Source organism: Mesoplodon bidens, assembly GCF_964165515.1.
Source record: "Mesoplodon bidens genome assembly, chromosome: 4".
NCBI classification, from domain to species: Eukaryota; Metazoa; Chordata; class Mammalia; order Artiodactyla; family Ziphiidae; genus Mesoplodon; species Mesoplodon bidens.
Window position 1 is genome coordinate 138,575,261 of NC_138160.1, and position 22,694 is coordinate 138,597,954.

At 49.9% G+C, this 22,694-nt stretch overlaps 1 protein-coding gene across 1 annotated transcript in view; it reads left to right on the plus strand.

The window, feature by feature from the left end:
* Nucleotides 1-22,694, plus strand: part of AP1M1 (adaptor related protein complex 1 subunit mu 1) — a 29,725-nt gene that overhangs the window by 6,041 nt on the left and 990 nt on the right. Inside the window, exons 3-11 of the mRNA XM_081231656.1 lie at nucleotides 2,420-2,487; nucleotides 4,246-4,376; nucleotides 5,216-5,363; nucleotides 13,829-13,955; nucleotides 14,991-15,133; nucleotides 15,599-15,670; nucleotides 16,306-16,464; nucleotides 21,785-21,910; nucleotides 22,548-22,623. Of these exons, the coding sequence (XP_081087782.1) occupies nucleotides 2,420-2,487; nucleotides 4,246-4,376; nucleotides 5,216-5,363; nucleotides 13,829-13,955; nucleotides 14,991-15,133; nucleotides 15,599-15,670; nucleotides 16,306-16,464; nucleotides 21,785-21,910; nucleotides 22,548-22,623 (1,050 nt within the window). The remainder of the gene's footprint in view (nucleotides 1-2,419; nucleotides 2,488-4,245; nucleotides 4,377-5,215; nucleotides 5,364-13,828; nucleotides 13,956-14,990; nucleotides 15,134-15,598; nucleotides 15,671-16,305; nucleotides 16,465-21,784; nucleotides 21,911-22,547; nucleotides 22,624-22,694) is intronic.

Below are 22,694 nucleotides of genomic sequence, written 5' to 3' on the forward strand. Positions count from 1 at the left end.
TGAGGGCTGCCGGCCCCTGCCCCGGCTGACCCAGGGCTGGCTCAGGCCAGTGGGGGCCATGAGGCACAGCCCTGTCTTTCTGGAGCTCCCTGCTGCCCAAGGATGACCAGTGTGACAGAGGTCCAAGGAGCCAGGAAGGGTTCCCTGAGGAGGTGACATCCTGGAGGAGACCTGCAGGAAGGCCAGGTGTCTGCCAGCCACAGGAGTTGGCCGGCATGAGGAGCACTAGCCCAGGCGAAGTCTCATTCCGAAGCTGTAGTGGGGGTGACTGGAGCACTGGAGGGGGTTGCATGGTAGGAGCAGGGCCCGAGTGGTCAGCAGGGTGTGCACTGCAAGGCCTCATAGGAATTCACCTTAAGTGTGTTGGGAAGTCTTTGGAAGGTTTCAGGCAGAGAGGTGACACGGGCATGTTTGCATTTTCTGAAAGTCTCTGGCTGCTGAGTGGACGCCAGACTTCAGGGATCAGAAGTGGACATAGGGAGGGGTGGGGAGGCGGAGGTTGGCATCCAGGTGGGCAAGGTGGTGGCCTGGATCATGGAGGGTGGTGGGTTACAGAGGAGGGGAGGGATTCCTCTCAACCCTGCCCAGATCTCAGAGCCCCCCGTGCTCAGGCTCATGTGGAGACCTGGCTGAGCCAGTTTCCATCCGTGAGGTCTGACTGGTCCCCCCATGGCTTTGGTCAGGCACATTCTGGTATCCGTACTGCTGCAAGAAAGGCATGGCTTTGCAGCACACAGCCCTGTTCAGACCCAAGCTCCAGTAGCTATGTGACTGGAGGCAAGTCCTCACCTTCCCACAGTCCAGTGAGAGCAGGACTGAGCTGGTGCATATGCATCACACCCAGCAGACGTGGGTTCTGTCCCCTTTCCCATGTTCGTGGAGACACACAGGACCTCGCTAGTGCAGGTGTGGTCCACGGGCCCGAGCATCCCCTGGGAGCCTTTTGGAAATGCAGAATCCCAGATCCCATGCAGCCTTGCCGGGTCAGAATGCACTGTAGCAAGGCCATCCCTAGTGATTTGTGTACATGTTACAGGGTGGGAGGTGTTGGCCTGGGACCTTCATCCAGTGCCCTGAGGTCTGGCTCCCTTCATCGTGCCTCTGTTTCTTCACCCCTCTCTGGAAGGCCTCAGGGGCAGCTCTGTAGAGTATGGCAGGTGGCCTGTGAGCCAAGAGTTGGCTATCTTGGAAGCTGCCCTGCGTCTGGGCAGTGGTTGCCCAGGTATGGAGAGGAGGGAGGGGCAGCTGTGTCAGCGCAGCAGGAGCCGTCAGACCAGTTTCCAGTTGGGCCCCAGTGTTTCACGCATGGGCAGCCAGGGAGGAGACATCGAGGGCTTGCCCCTCTGGGTGCCAGTGCCCAGCACACCCTGCCTGAGTGGACACCCTCTCACCTCCAGCCTGAGTGCCATCGTCAGGTGGCAGTTTCCAGCAAGGCCCAGCCATGAGGGTCAGAGGTGCCCTCTGCCCCTCCTTAGAGAGCACCTGGATGGCATGTTGCCCGGACTAGAGGTGGGAAGCCAGCACTCCTTTGACTGGCCCAGCTCCATTTCCTGGGGCCCTGCGCTGGGCCAGTTGAGGCAGGAAGTGAGGTGGAGGCAGTCCCTTTCTCCCTTCCAGAGCTCACAGCTTGGCACTGGAGTGGCACAGGCTTGTTGTGAATGGCCAGGGCACAGTGCACAGGAACTGGCCTCCCTGGGTGGCTTGAGGCCCTTTAAGGAAAGAGGAACAGGAAGTGCCCAGTATACACTGACCCCAAGAAGTGGGGACATACCCTACACCCACCCGCCGTCCCCCCCGCCCATCAGAGGGAGTTTGCCAGACACTTTACATACATCACCTCAGTAAATCCACTCTCAGGCCCCCATCATACTAGTGAGAAAATGGAGGCTTCATTCAAAAGGTTTGCTTCAGGGGCAAAGGCTCAAAGAAAGGCTTGAGCTAGAATTGGCCCCGGCTGCTTCCGCTGGAGCCTGCCTGGGGAGCCCTGGACCTCAGGAGGGTCACATAAGCGATGGGCTTTGGAGAAGGGCCGGCTGTGCTCCTGCTTTCCGCTCTGGGATGACCCGCACTACCTCCTCCTGCCCCAGGCTGCTCACCCCATCTGAAGTGCCCTCTACCACACCCTGGGCTTCAGCCCTCAGCTCAGGCATCACCTCCTCAGGGCAGCTCCCGCTACCCAGCAGCTGGGGTGGGTTCCCTGTGCCCCCTGCTGCCCCTCTGTCAGCTGAGCGCTCCCTGGGAGCCGGGACTTCCTCTGGCTGTAACTGCTGTGTCCCAGGCCCAGCTCAGACCAGGAGGTCGGTAACCCGCTGAGGGCCGAGTCATGGCTTGGGGTGGCTCCAAAACATGCAGTGAACCTGGGGTCTGTGGGGTGGCAGCCCAGGCCTCTGACTGCTCCTTAACTGCAGCCGCCACGCAGTGGTCGCCACCTCTAAGAAGAACGCGTGCGTGTCACTGGTATTCTCCTTCCTCTACAAGGTGGTGCAGGTGAGTTGAGCCACAGGGGCCACAGGGGTATCCGTCACCCTGGCACTGCGGTGTGCCTCACCATACCAGCCTCCCGAGGGCTGCAGCATCCTTAGGGAGTTTGGAGCTAGAACCCCAGAAGTGAGATGAGGGAGCTCCACGTGATCTGTGAGTGGGATTCTGTGGCCTTAGTTGCCCCTCTGCCTGGTGAGGAGAGGAAAGTGAACGGGAGGTGGGGCTCAGGCCAGGTGCGCCATGACTCCAAGAGGGACAGGTATGCCCCCTAGCTGGCTGTGGAAGGGTGGAGGGTAACCAGATGAGTCAGAGATTAGGAAGGTGGGATAAGCAGGAGGAGGGCGGAGCCAAGTTCTGCTCAGAATCTTGTGGGGGTGGGGGTGGGGGTGGGGGCCTAAAGGCACAGAGGCCTGAGGCCCTACCTTGGAGAGAGGTGACTCACAGCAGGCCCAGCTGACAGTGGGCTGGGGAGGCAGAGAGCAGCACATGCAAAGGCCCTGGGGGAGGAGTGCACGTGGTGCACTCAGGGAACATCAGGCGGGCCAGTGTGCTCAGGACAGAGTGTGGGGCTGCTATCAGCAAGGTGATGGGGCTAGACCATAGGGGTGGGCGGGGTGGGCAGGGGCAGGATGTACAGGGCCTAGTGAAGAGTTCAGATTTCATTCCAAGTCTCGCGAGAGGTGGTGGGGGGCACTAAGCAGGAGACTGACAAGACCTGATTCGAGGTAAGATCATCTCTGGCTGCTGAGTAGAAAAAGCACTTGAAGGCAGCTGGGAGGCCAGGCCGGTTTCCAGGAGAGAGATGGAGGGGTACGGCCAAAGTGGGGGCTGTGGGGTTGAAGGGCAGCTGGGCCCAGGAGGCCTGGGGTGGGCCCAGGAAAGCTTTCATCCCTTAGGTGGTGCCCTGTGCAGCCCGATCAGGAGCCACCTGCGCCAGACGCTGGGGAACAGGCTGGTGTGGGCAGTGAGGACATGGGGGCAGGAGAGCAGCATGTCCCCCGGGGAGGCCCCGAGTGCAGGCTGAGGAGTAGGCCTGCATTTCGGAGCTGTCGCAGGCCGGCCTGCGCTGCCTGTGATTTCAGAGGAGAGGCCCAGCAGTTGCAGTCCTGGGGTGTGGAGACGGGGAAGCGGGAAGGAGGAAGGTTCTCCTCCCTGATGTGTTTGGCATTGCCTTTCTGCTTCAGTGTTTGTGCTCATGAAAGAGCTTCTACCAAGCCCCTCTTCCCTTTGTCTCCTTTGGCGTCCCTGCTTTGATCCTCTTAATTTTCTGTTGAAATGGGGCAGATTCGTCTGCAGGCACAGCTGTACAGACTGGAGTTCAGGGAGGCCAGAGGAGGCCGGGAGAGCCACTTGTCCCGTCCGCAGTGGTTCTTGTCCCTCACCTGAGTCACTCCTGGCTCAGAGGCAAAGGGTGATAGTTACAGTCAGGATTAAAGAGAAGATGGGAAGGGGCCCCAGGCCTGGGAGTGTCTGTCAGGGTGGGGAGGAGAGTGGGCCAGCAGCGGTGGGGCTTCTGACCAAGCCTGACGCCTGTACTATCCCAGCCTGGTTCCCGCCTCATAGGCGGCCACTGCTGTCCTCCTGCCCACATTCCCTGAGCCCAAGGCCTCGTCCATAGCACTCTGGGAAACAGGCAAATGCAGCTCGTGGACAAAAGGGCTGTTAGCAGGGGCCTCAGGGCACAAAGGGCAAATGAATTCGCGCAAGCGTTCATCCCCTCCTTGTCCTTCCTCTCAACGATCTGCCCCCCACGCAACACCACAGGTATTTTCGGAATATTTCAAGGAGCTGGAAGAGGAGAGTATCCGCGACAACTTCGTCATCATCTACGAGCTGCTGGATGAGCTCATGGACTTCGGCTACCCCCAGACCACAGACAGCAAGATCCTGCAGGAGTGAGTGGGTGGGATGGGGCCCGGGGATCGGGGGGCTGAGGTCAGGCCCCTCCTGGGTGACGTCACAACATTGATGTCGTCGGCAGGTTTGGAGGTGGAGGAAGCAAACGTATGTTCATGTTGTTGGTCCCCCTGCCCTGTCTCCAGCCGCACCAGAAGTTTACTAAGTCACTGGGACAGTTGTGGGTCCTTTTTCCACTCAGCATCCACGCGTAGCATGAGCGCTTTTCCTGTTGCGAGGTCTTCATTTCCATCCACAGAAGTGTGCTAAATGGCTTGTTATTAGGGAGTCACCTGCCTTTGTTCCTACTGTCATAAATGAAGCTATGATGAAAAATCTCCCTCCTTTGGAATCCTGCCCATCAAATAACAGTCCCCGTGGATTAAGCACTTCCTGTGAACCAGGCCCTGTGCAAGCACTTTTTTCACTCCATTCACAGTCGGGGGTGCTGTCTTCCCATTTTACAGGGGAGCAGAGGGACACTCAGAGAAGCCACATTAACCAGCACATCTCACATCTGTTGTTCCCCAAATGGAATCAGGGTCACCAGCTTACACCCCCAGGAGGTTGGTCCCTTCTGCACCCCCAGCGGGGGAACACTTCATGCCCGCTTCTTGTTTTCCTCACCAACACTGTCTCCTTGGCCCCCTAAACGTGACCACTCTGCACTCACTGTAACTGAAGAGTTTGTTGGAGGCTTTGGAAATCGTAAGATATTCTTGTGTTAAACAGCCTCAGGTGAAACCAGAGCCTGCCTTTCCTGGCGCCTGCTACAGGGAGGGGCTGTTTTGAAGAATGTCAGTGCCTGAGCTGCTTAACTGTGAGCCCGGGCCCACAGGTACATAACTCAGGAAGGCCACAAGTTGGAAACAGGGGCCCCACGGCCCCCAGCCACCGTCACCAACGCAGTGTCCTGGCGCTCTGAGGGCATCAAGTACCGGAAGAACGAGGTGTTCTTGGACGTCATTGAGTCCGTCAATCTTCTGGTAGGCTTCCTTTTCTTTTTTTTAAATTTTATCTTCTCCATGATTGGAAATAAAAGCAGCTCGACTTTTAAAACTAGCAGGGCCCTGAGAGACAGGTAGTCTCTGTGTGATAGCAGATCAGCGGGATGCAGTTTGGGCTGCTCGTGGCAATGCGAGCTTGTTTTATCTTCATTAGTTTCTGTTCTTATTTAGAGTGAATGCATGCATATCACGTAAAAAAACAGAAGCAGTGTATAGAGTTTGAAAGTGAAGGGCTCTGTAATCAGAAAGGCCACATTGCTTAAGGATTCATTGTCATCCTTTGGGACCTCGTGCTGTAGATATACAGACATACGTTGTTTTTCTGTGAAACTGAGAGCATAAGATGTAGTTCTCCTGTGACTTGTTTTTGGGGTTTCTTGGTTTTTGGTTTTTACTGTTTTGTGTATGTTTGTTTGTTTGTTTTTTAATTTTATTTTTTAAGTTACTATTTGGTAATTGACCATATTTTCTATGAATTTTAGCACATGTACAGATTTGTGTACCCATTATCATAACCAGGAATCAGAACAGCTCCATCACCTCAAAAACCTCCCTGGATGCTGCCTCTTGGTAGTCGCACCCTCCTACCCGTTCCCAACCCCTGGCAACTGCTGATCTGGTCTTCATCACTATAGTTCTGTCTTTTTGAGATTGTTGTATGAGTGGAATCATACAGTGTGTGTCAGTTTGAATCTGGCTTCTTTCAATATAATGCCTTTGAGATTCATCTGAGTTGCTCTATTATCAAAAAGTTTATTTCTTCTTATATTTGCTTATTTTATATTTTGAACTACAGTATGTTTATCCATTCACCCATCAAAGGACATCTGGGTTGTTTCCAATGTTTGGCAGTTGTTAAAAGAGTTGCTGTAAACATTTCATGTATAGGTTTATTTGTGGACAGAAGTTTTCATCTCTCTACGGCAGATACCCTGCAGTGGGATTGCTGGGTCATATGGTAAGTGTATGTTTAACTGTGTAAGAAACTGCCAAACTGTTTTCCAGAGTTGCTGTTAACATTTTTGCATTTTCACCAGTAGCGGATGAGAGTTCCGGTTGCTCCACATCCTTGATCAACATTTTTATTTTTGTCATCCTAATAGGTGTCTCATCATGGCTTTAATGTGCATTTCCCTAATGGTTAATGATGTTGAGCATCTTTCTATGTGCTTCTTTGTCATTATTATGCTCTTTGGAGAAGTGTCTCTTCATATCTTCTGATCATTTTTGAGTTGTTTGTTTTCTGATTGTTGAGTTTTGAAAGTTCTTTATATATTCTGGATAAAGTCTTCTGTCAGATATGTGATTTGCAAATATTTTCTCCTAGTCTGTCACTTTTCTTTTCATTCTATTGGCATTGTCTTTCATGGAGCAAAAGTTTTTAATTTTGAGAAAGTCCAAATGTCAGTTTTTTAAATTGATTAAGCTTTTGGTGCCGTGTCTGAGAACTCATTGTCAAACCCAAGGTCACATAGATTTTCTCCTAAATTTTCTTCTAAAAGTTTTATAGTTTTACATTTAGGTCTATGATATTTTTGACTTAAATTTTATTTGAGGTATGATGCATATATCCATTTTTTTGCATATTGAACAATTTTTTTCATTTGTTGTAAAATCATTTTGGAAAATATTATCCTTTTTCCATTGAATTGCTTTTGCATTTTTGTCAAAGAACAATTGGCCATCTTGTGCAAGTCTATTTCTGGACTCTGTTCTTTTCCATCAATCTGTATATCTGTTCCTTCACCAATAACCACACTGTCTTGATAACTGTAAATTTATAGTAAGTTTGAAAATCAGATAATGTGACTCTCACAACATTCTTCTTTTTCAAAATTGTTTAGCTCTTTAGTTCCTTTGTGTGGAGTTTTAGAATCAGCTTGTCTGGGATTTTGATTGGTGTTGTGTTAAGTAACTCTTTTAATCAATTTGGGGAGATTTGATATCTTTAGTATATTAAGTCTCACAATCCATGAGTGCAGTATGTCTCTCTATATATATTTAGGTCATCTTTGATTTCTTTCATCAGCTTTTTCTAGTTTTTACCATGTACAAATTTTTTGTTAGATTTATACCTAAGTATTTCATTTTTTGGAAGCCATTGTAAAATTGCTTATTTTTTATTTTATTTGGTAGAATTCACCTGCAAAACTGTCTGAGCCTGGAGATTTATTTTTCAGAATATTTTTCAGTACAAATTTCAATTATTTAATGGTTATAGGATTATTTGGGTTTTCTGTTTCATCTCGAGTGAGTTTTGCTGGTTTGCTGTTTTTAAGAAATTGATCTATTTCATCTAAGTCACTGAGTTTATATGCACAGTGTTGTTTATAGTATTCCCTTATTACCTTTTTCATGTGTACAGGGTCTGTACTGATACACTCTCTTTCATTTCCGATATTGGTAATTTATGTTCTCTTTCTTTTCTCTTTGTTAATCTTATGAGAGGTTTACCTGTTTTATTGATTTTCACAAAGAATCAACTTTTGATTTCATTGATATCCTCTATTATTTTTCTGTTTTCAATCACAGTGATTTCTGCTCTTATCTCTAATATTTTCTTCCTCATGATTTTGGCTTATTTTGCTCTTCTTTTTCTAGTTTCTTAAAGTGGAAACTAAAGATACTAATTTGAAACTTTCTTCTTTCTAATGTAAACATTTAATGCTATAAATTTCTCTCTAAGCACTACTTTAGCTGTATCCTACACTGATATGTTGGATTTTCATTTTTGTTCAAAATATTTTCAAATTTCCCTTGAGACTTTCTTTTTGACCCATGGCTTATTTAATAAAAGTGTTGTTTAATTTCTGAATGTTTGCAGGTTTTTCTGTTATCTCAATGTCATTGATTTTTTAAAAAGATTTATTTATTATTTATTTATATATATATTTTTTATGATTTATTTTTGGCTGCATCAGGTCTTAGTTGCAGCACGTGGGATCTTCATTGCGGTGCACGGGCTTCTCTCTACTTGTGGCGTGCAGGTTTTCTCTTCTCTAGTTGTGGCGCCCAGGCTCCAGGGTGCATGGGCTCTGTAGTTGTGGTGCGCAGGTTCCAGAGCACATGAGCTCTGTAGTTTGAGGCACACAGGCTCTCTAGTTGAGGCGCGCAAGCTCAGTAGTTGTGGCACGCGGGCTTAGTTGCCCTGTGGCACGTGGGATCTTAGTTCCCTGACCAGGGATCGAACCCACGTCCCCGGCATTGTAAGGCAGATTCTTTACCACTGGACCACCAGGGAAGTCCCTGTCATTGATTTTTAATTTAATTCTATTATTATCTGAGAATATAGTTTATATACTGTCAATTCTTTAAAGTTTGTTAAGGTCTGTTTTAATGATCCAGAATATGATCTATCTTGGTGAATGTTCCATGTACCCTTGAAAAAAATGTATATTCTGCTCTTGTTGGAGAGCTCTTGTTGGAGAGAGTGTTCTGTAAATACCAATCAAATCCAGTTGGTTAATGGCATTGTTCACTTCTTCTAGCAATTCTTGCTAATTTTCTGTCTACTGGTTCTACCTGTTACTGAGGAGCATTAAGATCTCCAGCTATAACTGTAAATTTGTCTGTGTCTTTGCTTCACATATTTTGAAGTTCTGCTATTAGGTCCAAATGGATTTAGGATTCTTCTGTTTTCTTGGTGAACTGACCCCTTTATCATTATATATTGTCCCTCTTTATTCCTGATAATTTTTTTGCTCTGAGGTCTATTTTACTATTAATATTGTCACTCCAGAATTCATTTGATTAGTGTTTACATGGTATATGTCTTTCTATCCTTTTACTCCTTTTTTCTTTTAAATCCTTTTGCTTTTAACTTACCTGTGTCATATATCTTGTAGAAAACATATAATTGAGTCATTTTTTAAATCCATTCTGACAGTCTCTTTTATATATTGAGAGCATTTATACTTACTGTAACTGTTAATTTGCTTGGATTAAAATATACCACTGTATTACTTGCCTTCTGTTTTTCATTCCTTTGTTTCCTTTTCCTATCTTTCTGTGATCTTTTTGAACATTTGTAGTGTTCCATTTTGTTTCTTCACTCTATCTTTTTTTTCTTCGTATAGTTTTTTTAGTGGTTGCTATAAAATACTCTACTTAGAGTTAATATTTTACAGCTTCAATTGGAATTTAGAAACTTTACTGCCCCGTTAGAGAGTTGTCCTATATATTCATCTATATACATTGAAAACCATATCAGACAGTGTTAAAATTTTTGCTTTCAATTGTCGAACATACTTTAAAGAACTCAAGAGGAGAAAAAGAAGACTCTCTACCATATTTACCCAGATATTTACTATTTCTGTTGCTCTCCCCTCATTCCCAATTTTCCAGGTTTCCTTCTGGTACAATTTCAGTTCCATCTAAAAAGATTCTTTTAGCAATTCTTTCAAAACAGGCCTACTGGCTACAGGTTCCCTTCGTTTTCCTTCATCTGAGAATGTCTTTATTTCATCTTCATTCCAAAAGGATATTGTCACTGGATATCAAATTCTGGGTTAACAGTTCTCTTTTAGTACCTTAAAAATGTTGTGTCACTTCCTTCTGGGCTCCATGGTTTCTGATGAAAATCCACAGTCACTCGAATCGGTATTCCCCTGTAGATAATGTGTTGTTTTTCTCTGGCTGTTTTCCACATTTTTTCTTTGTCTTTAGTTTTCAGCAGATAGCTTATGATGTGTCTAGGTATGGATATCTCTGGATTCCTACTGTTTGGGACTTGTTCAGCTTCTTGGATTTGTAGATTTATGTATTTTACCAAACTCAGGATGTTTTCATCCATTATTTCTTAAAATATGTTTTCACCATTTCACTCTTTCTCGTTTCCATCTGGACTCTAGTGACATAAATGTTAGACCTTTTGTTATTGTCCCAAGGGTCTCTGAGGCTACGTTCATTCTATTCCATCTTTTTTTCTCTCTATTGTTTAGACTGGATAAGTCCTATTGATCTGCTTTCAAGTTCACTGACCCTTTCCTATGTTATCTCCATTCTGCTATTAAACTCATTCAGTGATTTTTTTATTTATTATTGTATTTTTCAGTTCTAAAGTTTCCATTTGATTCTTCTTCTTATAGTCTTGTTTCTTTCCCAAGACTTTCTAGTTTGACATTTGTTTCAAGAGTGTTTGCAGTTTTTATCCTAGCTATGTAATGTCTTTGTCAGATAATCCCAATATCCATATCATTGTTGGTGTCTGTTGATTGTATTTTCCACGTGAGCTGAAATTTTCGTGGTTCTTTGTATGCTGAGTAATTTTAGATTATATCCTGTGGTAAGATTCTAGGTCTTATTTAAATTATACAGAAAATGTTGAATTTGTTTGTTTGTTTGTTTTAGCTGACAGTTGTCCTGGTTAGGTTCAGGCCACAAGTTTCAACCCCCAATCTATGGGCCATGAGAATCAGTTCAGTTTTCAAAGCCTTTGTGCCCTTTGCTATTTAAATCTATCCCAAATATGCACTGCCCAGTGGTCCATCAGGGACTGGGGAGAGTTTGGTTCTTGATGTCTTTGGCGTGCTAATTAGGATCAAATCCGTGCATGCCTGGTTCTAGAGAGATCTGGAGACATAAACAACTTCATGAGGTTGCTTACCTGAACTTTTCACTCTCTGCTCTCTACCTGGTGCTTTCTGGCTGGGGGCTTCCCTTTTTGGTTCTGTGGCCAAAAACTTGGGGCTCTAGATCCCTAGTCTCGCACTTGTCTGCACTTGGGCTGAAATCCTGGGTTTGCCCCACCCTCTCGGAAAGGCAGCTGAATTGCCTAGGGCCTGGGACGTGAGAAAACAGAGAAAAGGGGGTAAATGAGGGATTTCCATACTCCTTCTGAGCGGCAGGAGTTCCCCTTCTGGCCCTGGAGCTAGAGCCAGAGGCTTCCACAAGCTCTGACTGCACCGTACTTCTTGGTTCCACTTCCAGGTTTCTGCTGCACTTTCACATGGGTAGGGGGGTAAGGAGGACTGCTCATTCAGTCGCCTCCTCCCAGACCCACCTTTTCAGTCTTCCAGTAGCTGCCCATGCATCCTGCCCAGGTTTTGTAGCTGTAGTCAGTGGTAGAGAAAGGGTGATGCAGGCCAGTTCCATCTCACCTGCAGCCTGCCTGTCACCGCACCGGAGAGGGCCTCACTCCCATTACTTGGGCAGACAAGGATTGGCTGGGCCAATCCAGTCATGTAGGCCACTTAGGTGTGCCCATTTCTGACTGTTACAGCCAGTGCAGAAATGAGCATGAGTGCTCATCCTCAGATGTGTGTTTGGGCATCTCCCTTATCTGGGCAGGATTTCTGGAGGGCCGAGTTCCCAGACATGCAATTGCTAAGTAACGGTGCTTTCCAAAAACATTCTCCCAGTGGACTAAATATAAACGTATTTGCTGTCTTACTTACTAAGCCATGAGGCAAGACAGTGGCCTCACTCACTGCGTTCCCCTCCTGCCTGAGGACCTTCGTCTGAATTGTTTACTGAGCCCAGAACATGGCTGTAGGGTGTCCTAAGGTGGAGCAACAATCCCAGGGAGCAGCTTATAAACAACTGCCTGGGAAAGTACTGGGAGTTCAGGGGCGTCCCAGCCGCAGTGTGTCCCTACACATGGCACTGCCCAAGGACCCCTGTTCTTCCATACAAGGGGCAGCAAGAGTCAGGTATGGACATCCCAGCCATGTTGGAACACACCTTCCTAAGTCTGATTGCAGAACTGGCGGCCTTCAGAGTCAACATTGGCCTCCAGATTCTGAAAATCTTGTTGTACTAGTATAATTGGGCAGCCCATCCCCCAGCAAACATCTCCTCCACGCCCACCCTGGGGAAGGCACCAGCTTTGGGCTGCCAGTCACACCTCAGCACCGTCCTGGTTGCTGCCTGGAGGGCCAGGATTAGCCTTAGAGGCTGCATGGCTTTTGTCTCCACTTCCTGAGCCTTCTTTCCCATCGTTCAGCTATAGAGGGTGGTGCAGTCCCAACTCCCCAAGGGGAGATAGCCCCCCAGAGAAGGGGGTCTAAGGGCAGACTGTCGGGGGGAACACGGAGGACCCGCAGAGTAAGGCAGGTGGTAGTGCCAGCTGCCCAGAGCCCAGGGGCGAAGGGCCATGTCTACACGGGCTCGCCGAGTGCCTGCTGCCCCAGGCACTGTCCTCGTGCTGGGCCCATCAGTGAGCAGCCTGACATGACCCCTCACCAGAGCGTGGACAGGATGGATAGACAGGCAGACAGGGCTGGCAAGAGGCAGAGGAGGAAGCAGCTTCTGTGTGCTGTGGGGTCAGGTTGCTGCCTGATGAGGCAAGGACAGTGAGAGGCCAGCGTGGTCAGAGTATAGTGAGCGACGGGAAGTGACGGAGCCACACCCTGCAGGGCCTTCTGTCCTGTTCTGTGCCTTTCTCGGGGTCATCGTCCACATGGCGCCTCAGTTCTCCACTTCCCTCAGAGGTGAAGGGCTTTCACGTGTGCACGTGTTACTTGGAGACATCTGAGTTAAAGACTGGACAGATTTTCCTGCTTCTCTGCAGAAATCGGAAACTCAGGCCCTCCAAGGAACAGCCCATATGGCTCTAGGGCCTCTGAGTTTGTAGCCCTCTGTTTCACTTGCTGGTGTGGATGTGGCCTCATGCAGAATGGCACTACGGGGTGGTGGTCCAGGCTGTGGCCCCAGCACCTCTGCCAGCCACTCTGTGCCCTCGGCGTGTGGCATCCCCTCTGTGCCTCAGTGTCCTCGTCTCTAAAATGTGCCCAAGGAGAGGTGCTCCAGCAGCCTGGCTCCCTGAGGACAGTCTCCGGGTTTGCCCATCGTCCTGCTGTGATTTTTAGTTGCACTCTCAGATGCCTTCCGGTTTGCACAGGAGTTAAAAGGTCACCCAAGCCACAGCCCCGCCCTTTTGAGGAGGAGCTGCTCAGTCACTGTTGTAGCTGTGATTGTATTTGCTTCAGTGTATTGTTATTTTGGATCAGTGGTTATCAGACATCAGGGCAGCCCTGGGAGCAGGGCCCAGGAAGCTCCGTCTTCAACAAGCCCTAGGGACTTTGCCAGGCCCCACATGGAGAAACAGAGATTTCCAGGAAAGTGAGTCTGGCCTGCTCCAAGAGAGCCCAGCAGATGAGCAGACCTGGTAGAGTCCCTGCCCAGGCCAGCTGAGCACACAGCCTCAAGCCACCAGGTCTGCCCGGGGCATCCCAAGAGCAACTTAGAGTAGAGCCCTCAGAGAGGATTCCAGGCACAGTATCACCTGGCCCATCTGAGAGGGAGGAGCCTAGTGTGGCCTGAGGACTAGAAGGCGGGACCTGTAAGTGTCTGCCTCCCTGGCCTGGCCTGGCACTGCCTCCCCAGCTCAGGGGACAGTGAGAAGGGCTTCGAGAATGGAAGTGGCCAGGAGGGTCACACAGCGTGGTGGGGGACAGTGACTGGTGCGTGGGGCCTCCCCTCACCCCCTCCTCGCCACCCCCTAGGTCAGTGCCAACGGTAACGTCCTACGCAGTGAGATTGTGGGCTCCATCAAGATGCGGGTCTTCCTGTCGGGCATGCCTGAGCTGCGCCTGGGCCTCAACGACAAGGTTCTCTTCGACAACACGGGCCGTGAGTATGCCACCGGGGCCCGGGTTTCACCCCTGGGGCAGCTGAGGGACTGTTCACCTGCGTGATGAACAAGTTCATCTCAAGCACTTGGCTTAGAAACATTTTCACATTGTTTACAAGACAACTGTGAAAACGAATAAACTAACACCTACACTTAGAGGACATGGGAGAGTGAAAATACTCAAGTCAAGCCCCCTTGTTGCTCCGAGGGCCAGAGCTGCAGGTGAGTACCTTAGGTGCCAAAGCGCGTGTAGCATCATACAACAGGTCCTCAACTCCACCCTACTGGAAGGTACTGCGGGGCTGGCTCTCCCCTCCCTGACCCAGTTTCTGCCCTCACCTCTGGCGTTGGGTCTGGGCTGTTCAAAAGCCACACACAGTGGTTCGAGCATGCACTGCCTGGCCTGGATGTAGCACTTCCCATGGTGGGGCATGGCCAGAGCGGCCTCAGGAGCCCAGGGTGGCTGGGGCTCCGTGTTTGCAAACTGGACCACCAGCCTCCCCGCCAACCACAGGTCCACCGGCGGCCGGAGCGGTGGCGCGTGTTGTCATAGTTACGTCTGCAGCATCGCTAGTGAGGGCCTCTCTGACGTTAGCCCATCAGAGCAGCTCCTCTCTCAGGACTGAGCTCAACCCACACAGCCTCTCTGGGCTGGCAAACCAAGACAGGACCCCAGGGATGACAGGACCAGGGCCCTCGGGGAGCCCCAAGCCATCACCGAGCACCCCCAGTGGGGTCTGTTAATCATTCAGCAAACATGTCCCAGACAGCAACCCTGGCTGGGGACTCACTGTGAACTAGGCCTACTAGCCCTGTCCTCAGCCCAATCTTGGGACGTGATGGGGCTTCCAGGGGGTGAGGAGAGGGGACCGTGGCTGCCTCAGAAGCCGGCCCCCTTGGTGTTCGTGGCCCAAGATACTCTCACAGATCTGCTCTGCTCTGTCAGGAGTGAACCCTAGACAGTGGGAGCATTGCTGAGAGAGTGACCTGGGGGGCCTAGGCACTGTCCCGCCCTCACCCCCACCTCCCCTCAGGTGGCAAAAGCAAGTCCGTGGAGCTGGAGGACGTGAAGTTCCACCAGTGCGTGCGGCTCTCTCGCTTTGAGAACGACCGCACCATCTCCTTCATCCCGCCCGACGGCGAGTTCGAGCTCATGTCCTACCGCCTCAACACCCATGTGAGTGCACCGGCCGCCAGCCAAGAGGGCCCCCAGGCCCCCACCCCTGCTCCTCCCCTGGGGCAGCCTCCCTCCTCTCCCCTGCTGGCTGGGAGCCGTCCCCGTCCACAGCGAGTCTCACGTCTTGTGAGGTGATGCCCAGGACGGGGCACAGCTCCCCACGAGCAGCCTGAGCTCCAAGGAGCCTGTTTGACAATGCAAGGCTCTGAACTTTCTGAACTGAGGGGCCAGACCCCTTTGACACCACTGCCTCTTTCCCAGGCATCCCCACCAGAGCGTCCTCAGTGATGTTTTCTGCATTTTCTCTAATGCTCTGACCCATCCTGGCACCAGCTGTGGAGCCCCGAGCAGCAGTGTGCTGGGCTCACACCTGGCCCAGTGGTCCCTTGCCCTCAGTTTCCCCTCTGTGAAACAGGGCTTTGTAAAACGACTGGTTGTGAGCGCCATCTTCACTCTCCCCGACAGGTCAAGCCCTTGATCTGGATCGAGTCCGTGATTGAAAAGCATTCCCACAGCCGCATCGAGTACATGATCAAGGTGTGTGTGCATCCTGCACGCAGCATCAGCCAGGCGTGCGGGGCATAATAGGGGGGATTTGGGCTCCCCCGCCTAGTGCAGGCCTTCTGGTATCTCTGGCCTGTCCGGGGCCTTTGGCACAGCGTCCTAACCCAGGACTGGGGGCACGCTGGGGCTCTGTGACCTGTCCAGGGGGTGAGGCCTGTGGCTGTCATCCGTGCTGCCTCACTGTGAGCTCAGGCACAGCGTGGGCCTTGGGCACAGAGAGGACACACTGCCCGGGTCTTGTGTGCGGCCACCGTGGCAGTGGCCTGTGACCAAGTGTCCAGGTGGAGCACTCCTGCCACTCAGTGACCTCGCCTAGCCCAGGCCAGCCCTGGTCACATAGACATTTTCCCTGGAGGCCAGGGCCAGAGGGAGGGATCGGGAGTCCCAGAGGCCAAGGGGACAGGAGGACAGAGACTGACTGTCCAAAGTTGAGCTTAAGGAAAACCTCAGGGGGCGGGAGAGAGCGTGGGGGTCAGCTCGGTGCTGGGAGTGGGACTCCCAGAGGCCAGGCCAAGGGGCGTGTGGCCCTTGTGGGAGCAGGCTGGGTGGGAGCCAGGCTGTCTCACCTTCGCCTGCCGCAACCTTGGCCACATTGGCCTCGTCTCCAGGCCAAGAGCCAGTTCAAGCGGCGGTCAACGGCCAACAACGTGGAGATCCACATCCCCGTGCCCAACGATGCCGACTCCCCCAAGTTCAAGACGACAGTGGGGAGCGTCAAGTGGGTCCCCGAGAACAGTGAAATTGTGTGGTCCATCAAGTCCTTCCCGGTGAGCACCCTTCTCGGCGGGGCACCCCCTCCAGGCAGGCATGGGCAGAGGCCTGCTCCACTCAGCCTGGCTGGGGCAGGGGTGGGGCCGGGGCCCAGGGTAGGGGGGCACTCCACCTTCCTCTTGTGTGTGAACCGGCCTGTCTTCAGAGTCACGGCAGGGGTCCCTCTCTCCCTCCTTCTTTCTCCCTCTGACACTCCTGTTTAGAACTCAGCTTCCCTCCTGGGGAACAGACGGCCTTGGGGCCAGAGCCTCACGGGAATCCAGCACCAGCTCCAGGAAGGTAGAGCGCTTCCTTCCCCGGCCCACAGGCTGGTATAGTCACCTGGCTTGTGTTGAGGATTTTGAGCACTTGAGTCTGGGTTTGTGGGAAGAGTGCCCTGGGACTGGAAGATGGGTAAGCGGCTGTGCCGACTTAGGGTGTGGCCCATTGCCATTCTCATGATAGACAAGATGGAGCACTTTTTCATGTCTCAGAGGACTGTTTGTGCTTCTTTCTCTGGAAACTGTAGTAGCTGTCTCTTGCTCACTTCTCTATCAAGTGTGCTCATTTTCTTCTTAGTTTCCAAAAGCTGTTTACACATGGGCAAGATTAGTACCTTTTCTTTGATATCAGTTGCAAATGGTATTTCTCAGTGTTTGGTGTTTGTCTTTTGACTTTGCTTCTGGTGTTTTTTGCTGTGTAACCTTTTCGATTGCTTCTTCTTTTAATTGTTGTTTAACGTAGTCACATTTCTCAGTCTTTTTCTTTTATTGTGTTTGGATTTTAAGTCACGATTTGAAAGGCTTCCCCATTCCAGGCTATAAAGCAATTCACCCATGTTTGCTTCTAGAACGAGTACAGTAGTATTTTTCACCTTAGACTTTAGGTCCTTTTGGAGCACAGTCTGGTAAACGGGTGACATACAGATCCAACTTTATCTTTTCCCACATGGCTATCCAGTTTCCTAACATCATTCACTAAGAAGTCCCATCTTTTCCCCAGTGGTTTGAAATGCTGTGTTTTTCAAAAATCAAATTTTCATGCGGCATTAGGTCTCTTTCTGAGCATCCTCTTGTCTGTCTCTCCATGCTGCAAGGCCACATTTTAACTTTATTCTGTGTTTTAACATCTGGTAGGGCCAACCCTACCCCCACCGTAACTCCCCACAACCCCACTGCTTGTCTGTTTCCTGACAACTCTTGCTTGTTTCATTTTTCTTATAAATTTTAGCATCAGTTTGTTTGCACTAAACTTGTAAGTTAATTGGGAAGGATTCGCACCTTTTTGAGGCCTAATTATCCTATCAATAGTCTTGCCCCACTCTCACCTTTGTGCCTTATGGGAATGTTTTAATGCTTACCTTATATATACCTCATATGGCCTTTCCCATTGTTTTTAAAGGTACTTTTATTTAAATATAACATGCAGAAAAGTAACAAGTGATATGTGTACAACTCAGTGAATTTCCTCAGAGTGAACACAACTGAACCGGATAAAAGCCACAGAACACTCCTTGCCTCCAGGACACCCCAAGGATCTCTTCTGGTTTTGCATATGTCTCATTAAGATAAATTTTAAGTTGGTGTTTTCGTAAATGGGGTCTTCTCTTCCATTGTGTCTTACAACAGGTTGCTAACATTTGTATGGTAATTTTGTGTCCTGGTACCTTATTAATTTTTTGTTTGTGGTAGTTTTTCTTTCAATTCTCATGGGTTTTTAGATATTCTTCCACACTGTTTGCAGCCAGATGCAGTTTCCCCTTTTCCTCTCCCATTCTTGGGCACCTTATGGCTTCTGGCGTCTCACTGTTTCACTTGCTGTCTCCATTGCCTGTAAATGGCGGTGGAGAGAGCAGCCTCCTGGCTTTGCCCCCAACTGGAGCTGGCAGGGTTTCCCCTCTTAAGTGTGTTGCTGCTTTGGGCTACAATTCACTTCAGTCCTACTTTACTGTGTTTTTATTTTTTAATATTTATTTATTTTTATTTGGTTGCGCTGGGTCTTAGTTGGGGCAGGCAAGCTCCTTAGTTGTAGCACACAGGCTCCTTAGTTGTGTCATGCGGACTCTTAGTTGCTGCGTGTGAACTGTTAGTTGCTGCATGCATGTGGGATCTAGTTCCCTGACCAGGGATCAAACCTGGGCCCCCTGCATTGGGAGCGCGGAGTCCTAACCACTGCGCCACCAGGGAAGTCCCCTTTACTGTGTTTTTAGCACAAATGGCCAAAGAATTTACCCAAATGCCTCTTCAGTGTCTGTAAGTTCCTATATTAATATAGGATGGATCTTGAACCATCCATGAATTCCGGCAAGCTCCACTTGATCATGATCTATTTTCTCTTTAATGTGCTATTAATCCTGTTGGTTAACATTGTATGTAGGATTTTTACATTGAGATTCATAACTGAGATTGATTTTTTTTTGGTACAGTCTCTATCAGGTATCAATATTGTACCCATTTCATTATTTTTTTGTCTCCCTTTTCCATGATTCAGAAGTTTAAGTAGCCTTGAGATCGTCTCGCCTTGAGAGGATTGGTAGAATTTGGCTGTGTGACCATCTGTATCTCTGTTACTTTCTCTACCTCATCTGTGGAAATTAGACCATTTAGAGTTTCTATTTCTGTTGGAGTCAGTTTAGGTAAATTGTATTTTCCTACAAAATTATCCATCCTAACCAGGTTTTCAAATTTGTCTACACAGAGTTGTAGAAAATTGGTGTCTTTTTTTCCCCTTCTCTTATGACAATTACTTCTCCCTTGTTATACCTTATTTTGCGTACTTGTGCCTTCTTTTTTCCTTGATAAGGTTACCTGGTGGTTTGCGTATTTTTTTTCCAGATTCACTTTTTAGTTTATTTGTTGTAACAGTTTTCAGTTTTATAAGTCTTTAATTTAGTTTCTTCATCCTTTCTTTGCTCTAGTTTTCAAGTTATGTATTTTAATTTGATTATTTTGTTTTAAAATTTGTATTGATATAAATGAATATTTAAGCCACAGATGTTCCTCTGAACCCTGCCTTAGCTGTATAGCCCATAGATCTGGCATGTAATATTTGATATTATCTAGAAATTCTGTAATTGAATGGAGAGTGTTTTTTTGTTTTGTTTTGTTTTGTTTGTTTGAATTTCCTAGTCAAGGGTTTTTTTCCATTTTGTCTTCACTATAAATTTGGTGCTTTGAGACCAGAGAATGTTATTCATGCTGTTTCTACTTTTAGAATTTATTGAAGTGTTCATTGTGCACTAATAGAAGGTCAAAGTTTGTGAATATCCCATATGTAGTTGAGAAGAAGATAGGGCCTCTGTTATTGGGGTAGAGAATTTGACACATGTGCCGTGAGGTCTGCCATGATGCCATGACAGCATCAGTCAGACAGAGAGCTGGGCCAGCTCTGCCTTCCTCTGGTTCTCTTCTCCTCTCTTGTAGCATCTGCTTAACAAAAGTTGCTGCCATGTTATTTGGTGCATAGATACTCCTCCTATCTATTGTATCCTCCCTATGGATCATAGGGATAGCCTTTAGGATTGTGGACTATCATCCTCTGCACCTGTAATTCTTTGCCCTGAATTCTCCGCTGCGGCAGCAGCCCTGCTCTGTTTTGTTTGACTTTGGCTGGCGTGCCTTCACCCATTCTTTCTACTGGTTTAGCCTTTCTCACTCTGCTTTTACAGTGTGGAGTTGGGTTTTGGTCTGTGAGCCAACCTCTAAGTCTTTCTCATTAATAGGAGAAGTAAACCCATTTACATGGACATGACTGACACAAGGTAGGCTTGCAGACTTCCACCACCCCCCAGAGAGGGCCTGCCTCTCTGCATATTGTTTTGCTTTCATTTTCCACTTTGCTTTTTCTTTAATTACTACTCTTAACTGTTTTTTTGTCTGTTTGTTTTTTGGACTGCGTTTGGGTCTTTGCCGCGTGCGGGTTTTCTCTAGTTGCAGTGAACAGGGGCTACTCTGTGTTGTGGTGTGCAGGCGTCTCGTTGCGATGGCTTCTCTTGTTACGGAGCATGGGCTATAGGCGCGTGGGCTTCAGTAGTTGCGGCATGCAGGCTCAGTAGTTGCAGTACGTGGGCCCTAGAGCGCACAGGCTTCATCAGTTGTGGCTTGCGGGCTCTAGAGCACAGGCTCAGTAGTTGTGGCGCATGGGCTTAGTTGCTCTGTGGCGTGTGGGATCTTCCCGGACCAGGGATTGAACCCGTGACCCCTGCATTGGCAGGCAGATTCTTAACCACTGCGCCACCAGGGAAGTCCCTCCACTTTGTTTTTATAAGGCTCAGATTTTTGGTCAGGTTATTGTTTCATACACAGGCTGATGGAGCTGATTTTATTCCTTTGCTGCCTGCCTCGTCTGTTGCTGAGACCACATTATTCTCCCCTCGTTGTCCCAGAATCTTCACTCAGCACATAGCACCGAGTCAGGCAAAGTCCACATTCCTGCACTGATGAGCAGAGACTGACCACTCACTTCATCCCGGGGAGGGGAGCATGAGCTCAGCCCTGGGGAGGCGTGGCTCTCGCCTGCCCTGCCCTGCCCGAGGCATGCAGAAGTAGCTCTGGTCGGCAGTGACTCCTGTTGCCAGAGGCCTGGGGATCAAAACCCTCCATGTCCTGGGTGTGACGAGAGCTGTGCTCCCCACTGCTCCCTGCTGTTCTGGGTGAGACTCACCGGGCGCCTGGACAACCAGGCCAAGACTCCTGACTCCTCGTGGCCGAGAGGAGGGTTCCAGTCATTCCTGGCACTGCTCCAAGCCCCATCTCTGGAGTCATTGCTCAGCTTCCAGGGCCAGAGCCACGCCCTTCGGGGGCAAGACCCAGGGCCAGCTCATCAGTCAGCCCCCGACCTTGATCTCTTATTTTTGTTGCCTCTCCCTGTTCCCTTTTCTTCATTTTGACACATCCCTCTTGCTTTCACACACCTTCCTGACACTGGGCTCTGGGGGTGTTCACTTGGACTCTGGCCTGGGCAGGTAGGGGCCCTTGTCCCACGGCAGCCCACATCTGCCCTGTGTGTGCTCGCTCTCCCTCTCTGTTCTTCCCTCCCAAGGCCTGTTGGTCTTATTTTCCTTGAAGCAGCTAGGATTCTGTGCCTGGCAACTTGTGAAATTTTCTCTTCATCCTCAGAATTCAACAGTTTTCCCCAGCGGGGCTGGTGGGGGCAGCCCGTGAGTCCTGGAGGACAAGTATGAGTGTTTTGGAGAAGCCAAGGCACTGGGTGACTGCAGGCCACACAGGAAGGGGCTTGGTGGCCGAGCCAGCAGTCTGGCATCCTCCAGGGGCAGCTGTTGGCTGAGCTTGCCCGGGGCCTCAGCCTGACCACCTCCACCCTGGTGTTCTCCCCCAGGGTGGCAAGGAGTACCTGATGCGGGCCCACTTCGGCCTGCCCAGCGTGGAGGCGGAGGACAAGGAGGGCAAGCCCCCTATCAGTGTCAAGTTTGAGATCCCCTACTTCACTACCTCCGGCATCCAGGTACATGCGGCCAGGGCTGCCAGGGCCCCAGAGCGGACATGGACAGGCCCAGGGGGGCCTTACAGGGACCGGGACCAGGTGTCAGTCCAGGCTCAGAGGGTTGCAGGTGACAGACATCAGTGCAACCAGTTAGAAAAGGGTGCTAATTGGCTTGTCCTGGGGCTCCACGGTGCTCCCCGGCTCTGCCTGTCTCTGAGGGCAGCCCGGCCCTAATGGAAAGAGGCCCATAGTTGTCTACCCAGACCTGACCTGTGCTTGAGCTCCAAACTCAGAGATGCATTCAGTCCCCAAAACTAGAGTTTGAACCTCTAGCATCCACACACTTGCCACCATGGGACCCGTTTTCCTGGGCACCTCCACAGAAGACCTGCATGGGGAAGAGAACCCTGGACGGGACCCCTTCTCCAGGAATCTGCTAGAGGGCTGTGCCCGAGAGTGCACATCTGGCTCTTTGCCGCATCTTCTAGAAGTACCTCCACCCTCCCTCGGCCTCAGAGAGTTTCAGACAGATCAAGGCCCTTTGCCCCCTCCCTCGCCCTCCTGGTCACAACCTGGCCCCGGGAGGAATGACTAAGGGGGGACTAGGAAGGGGGATGGGGGTGTGTGCATGCTTAGGGCCCTGGTACCTGTGCCCCAGGTGCGCTACCTGAAGATCATCGAGAAGAGCGGCTACCAAGCCCTACCGTGGGTTCGTTACATCACTCAGAACGGAGGTGCGTGCGGCCCACCCGTGGGGCAGGTCGTGGGGGTGCTGAAAAGGTCCCTGGTGGGCATGCCGCTGTCT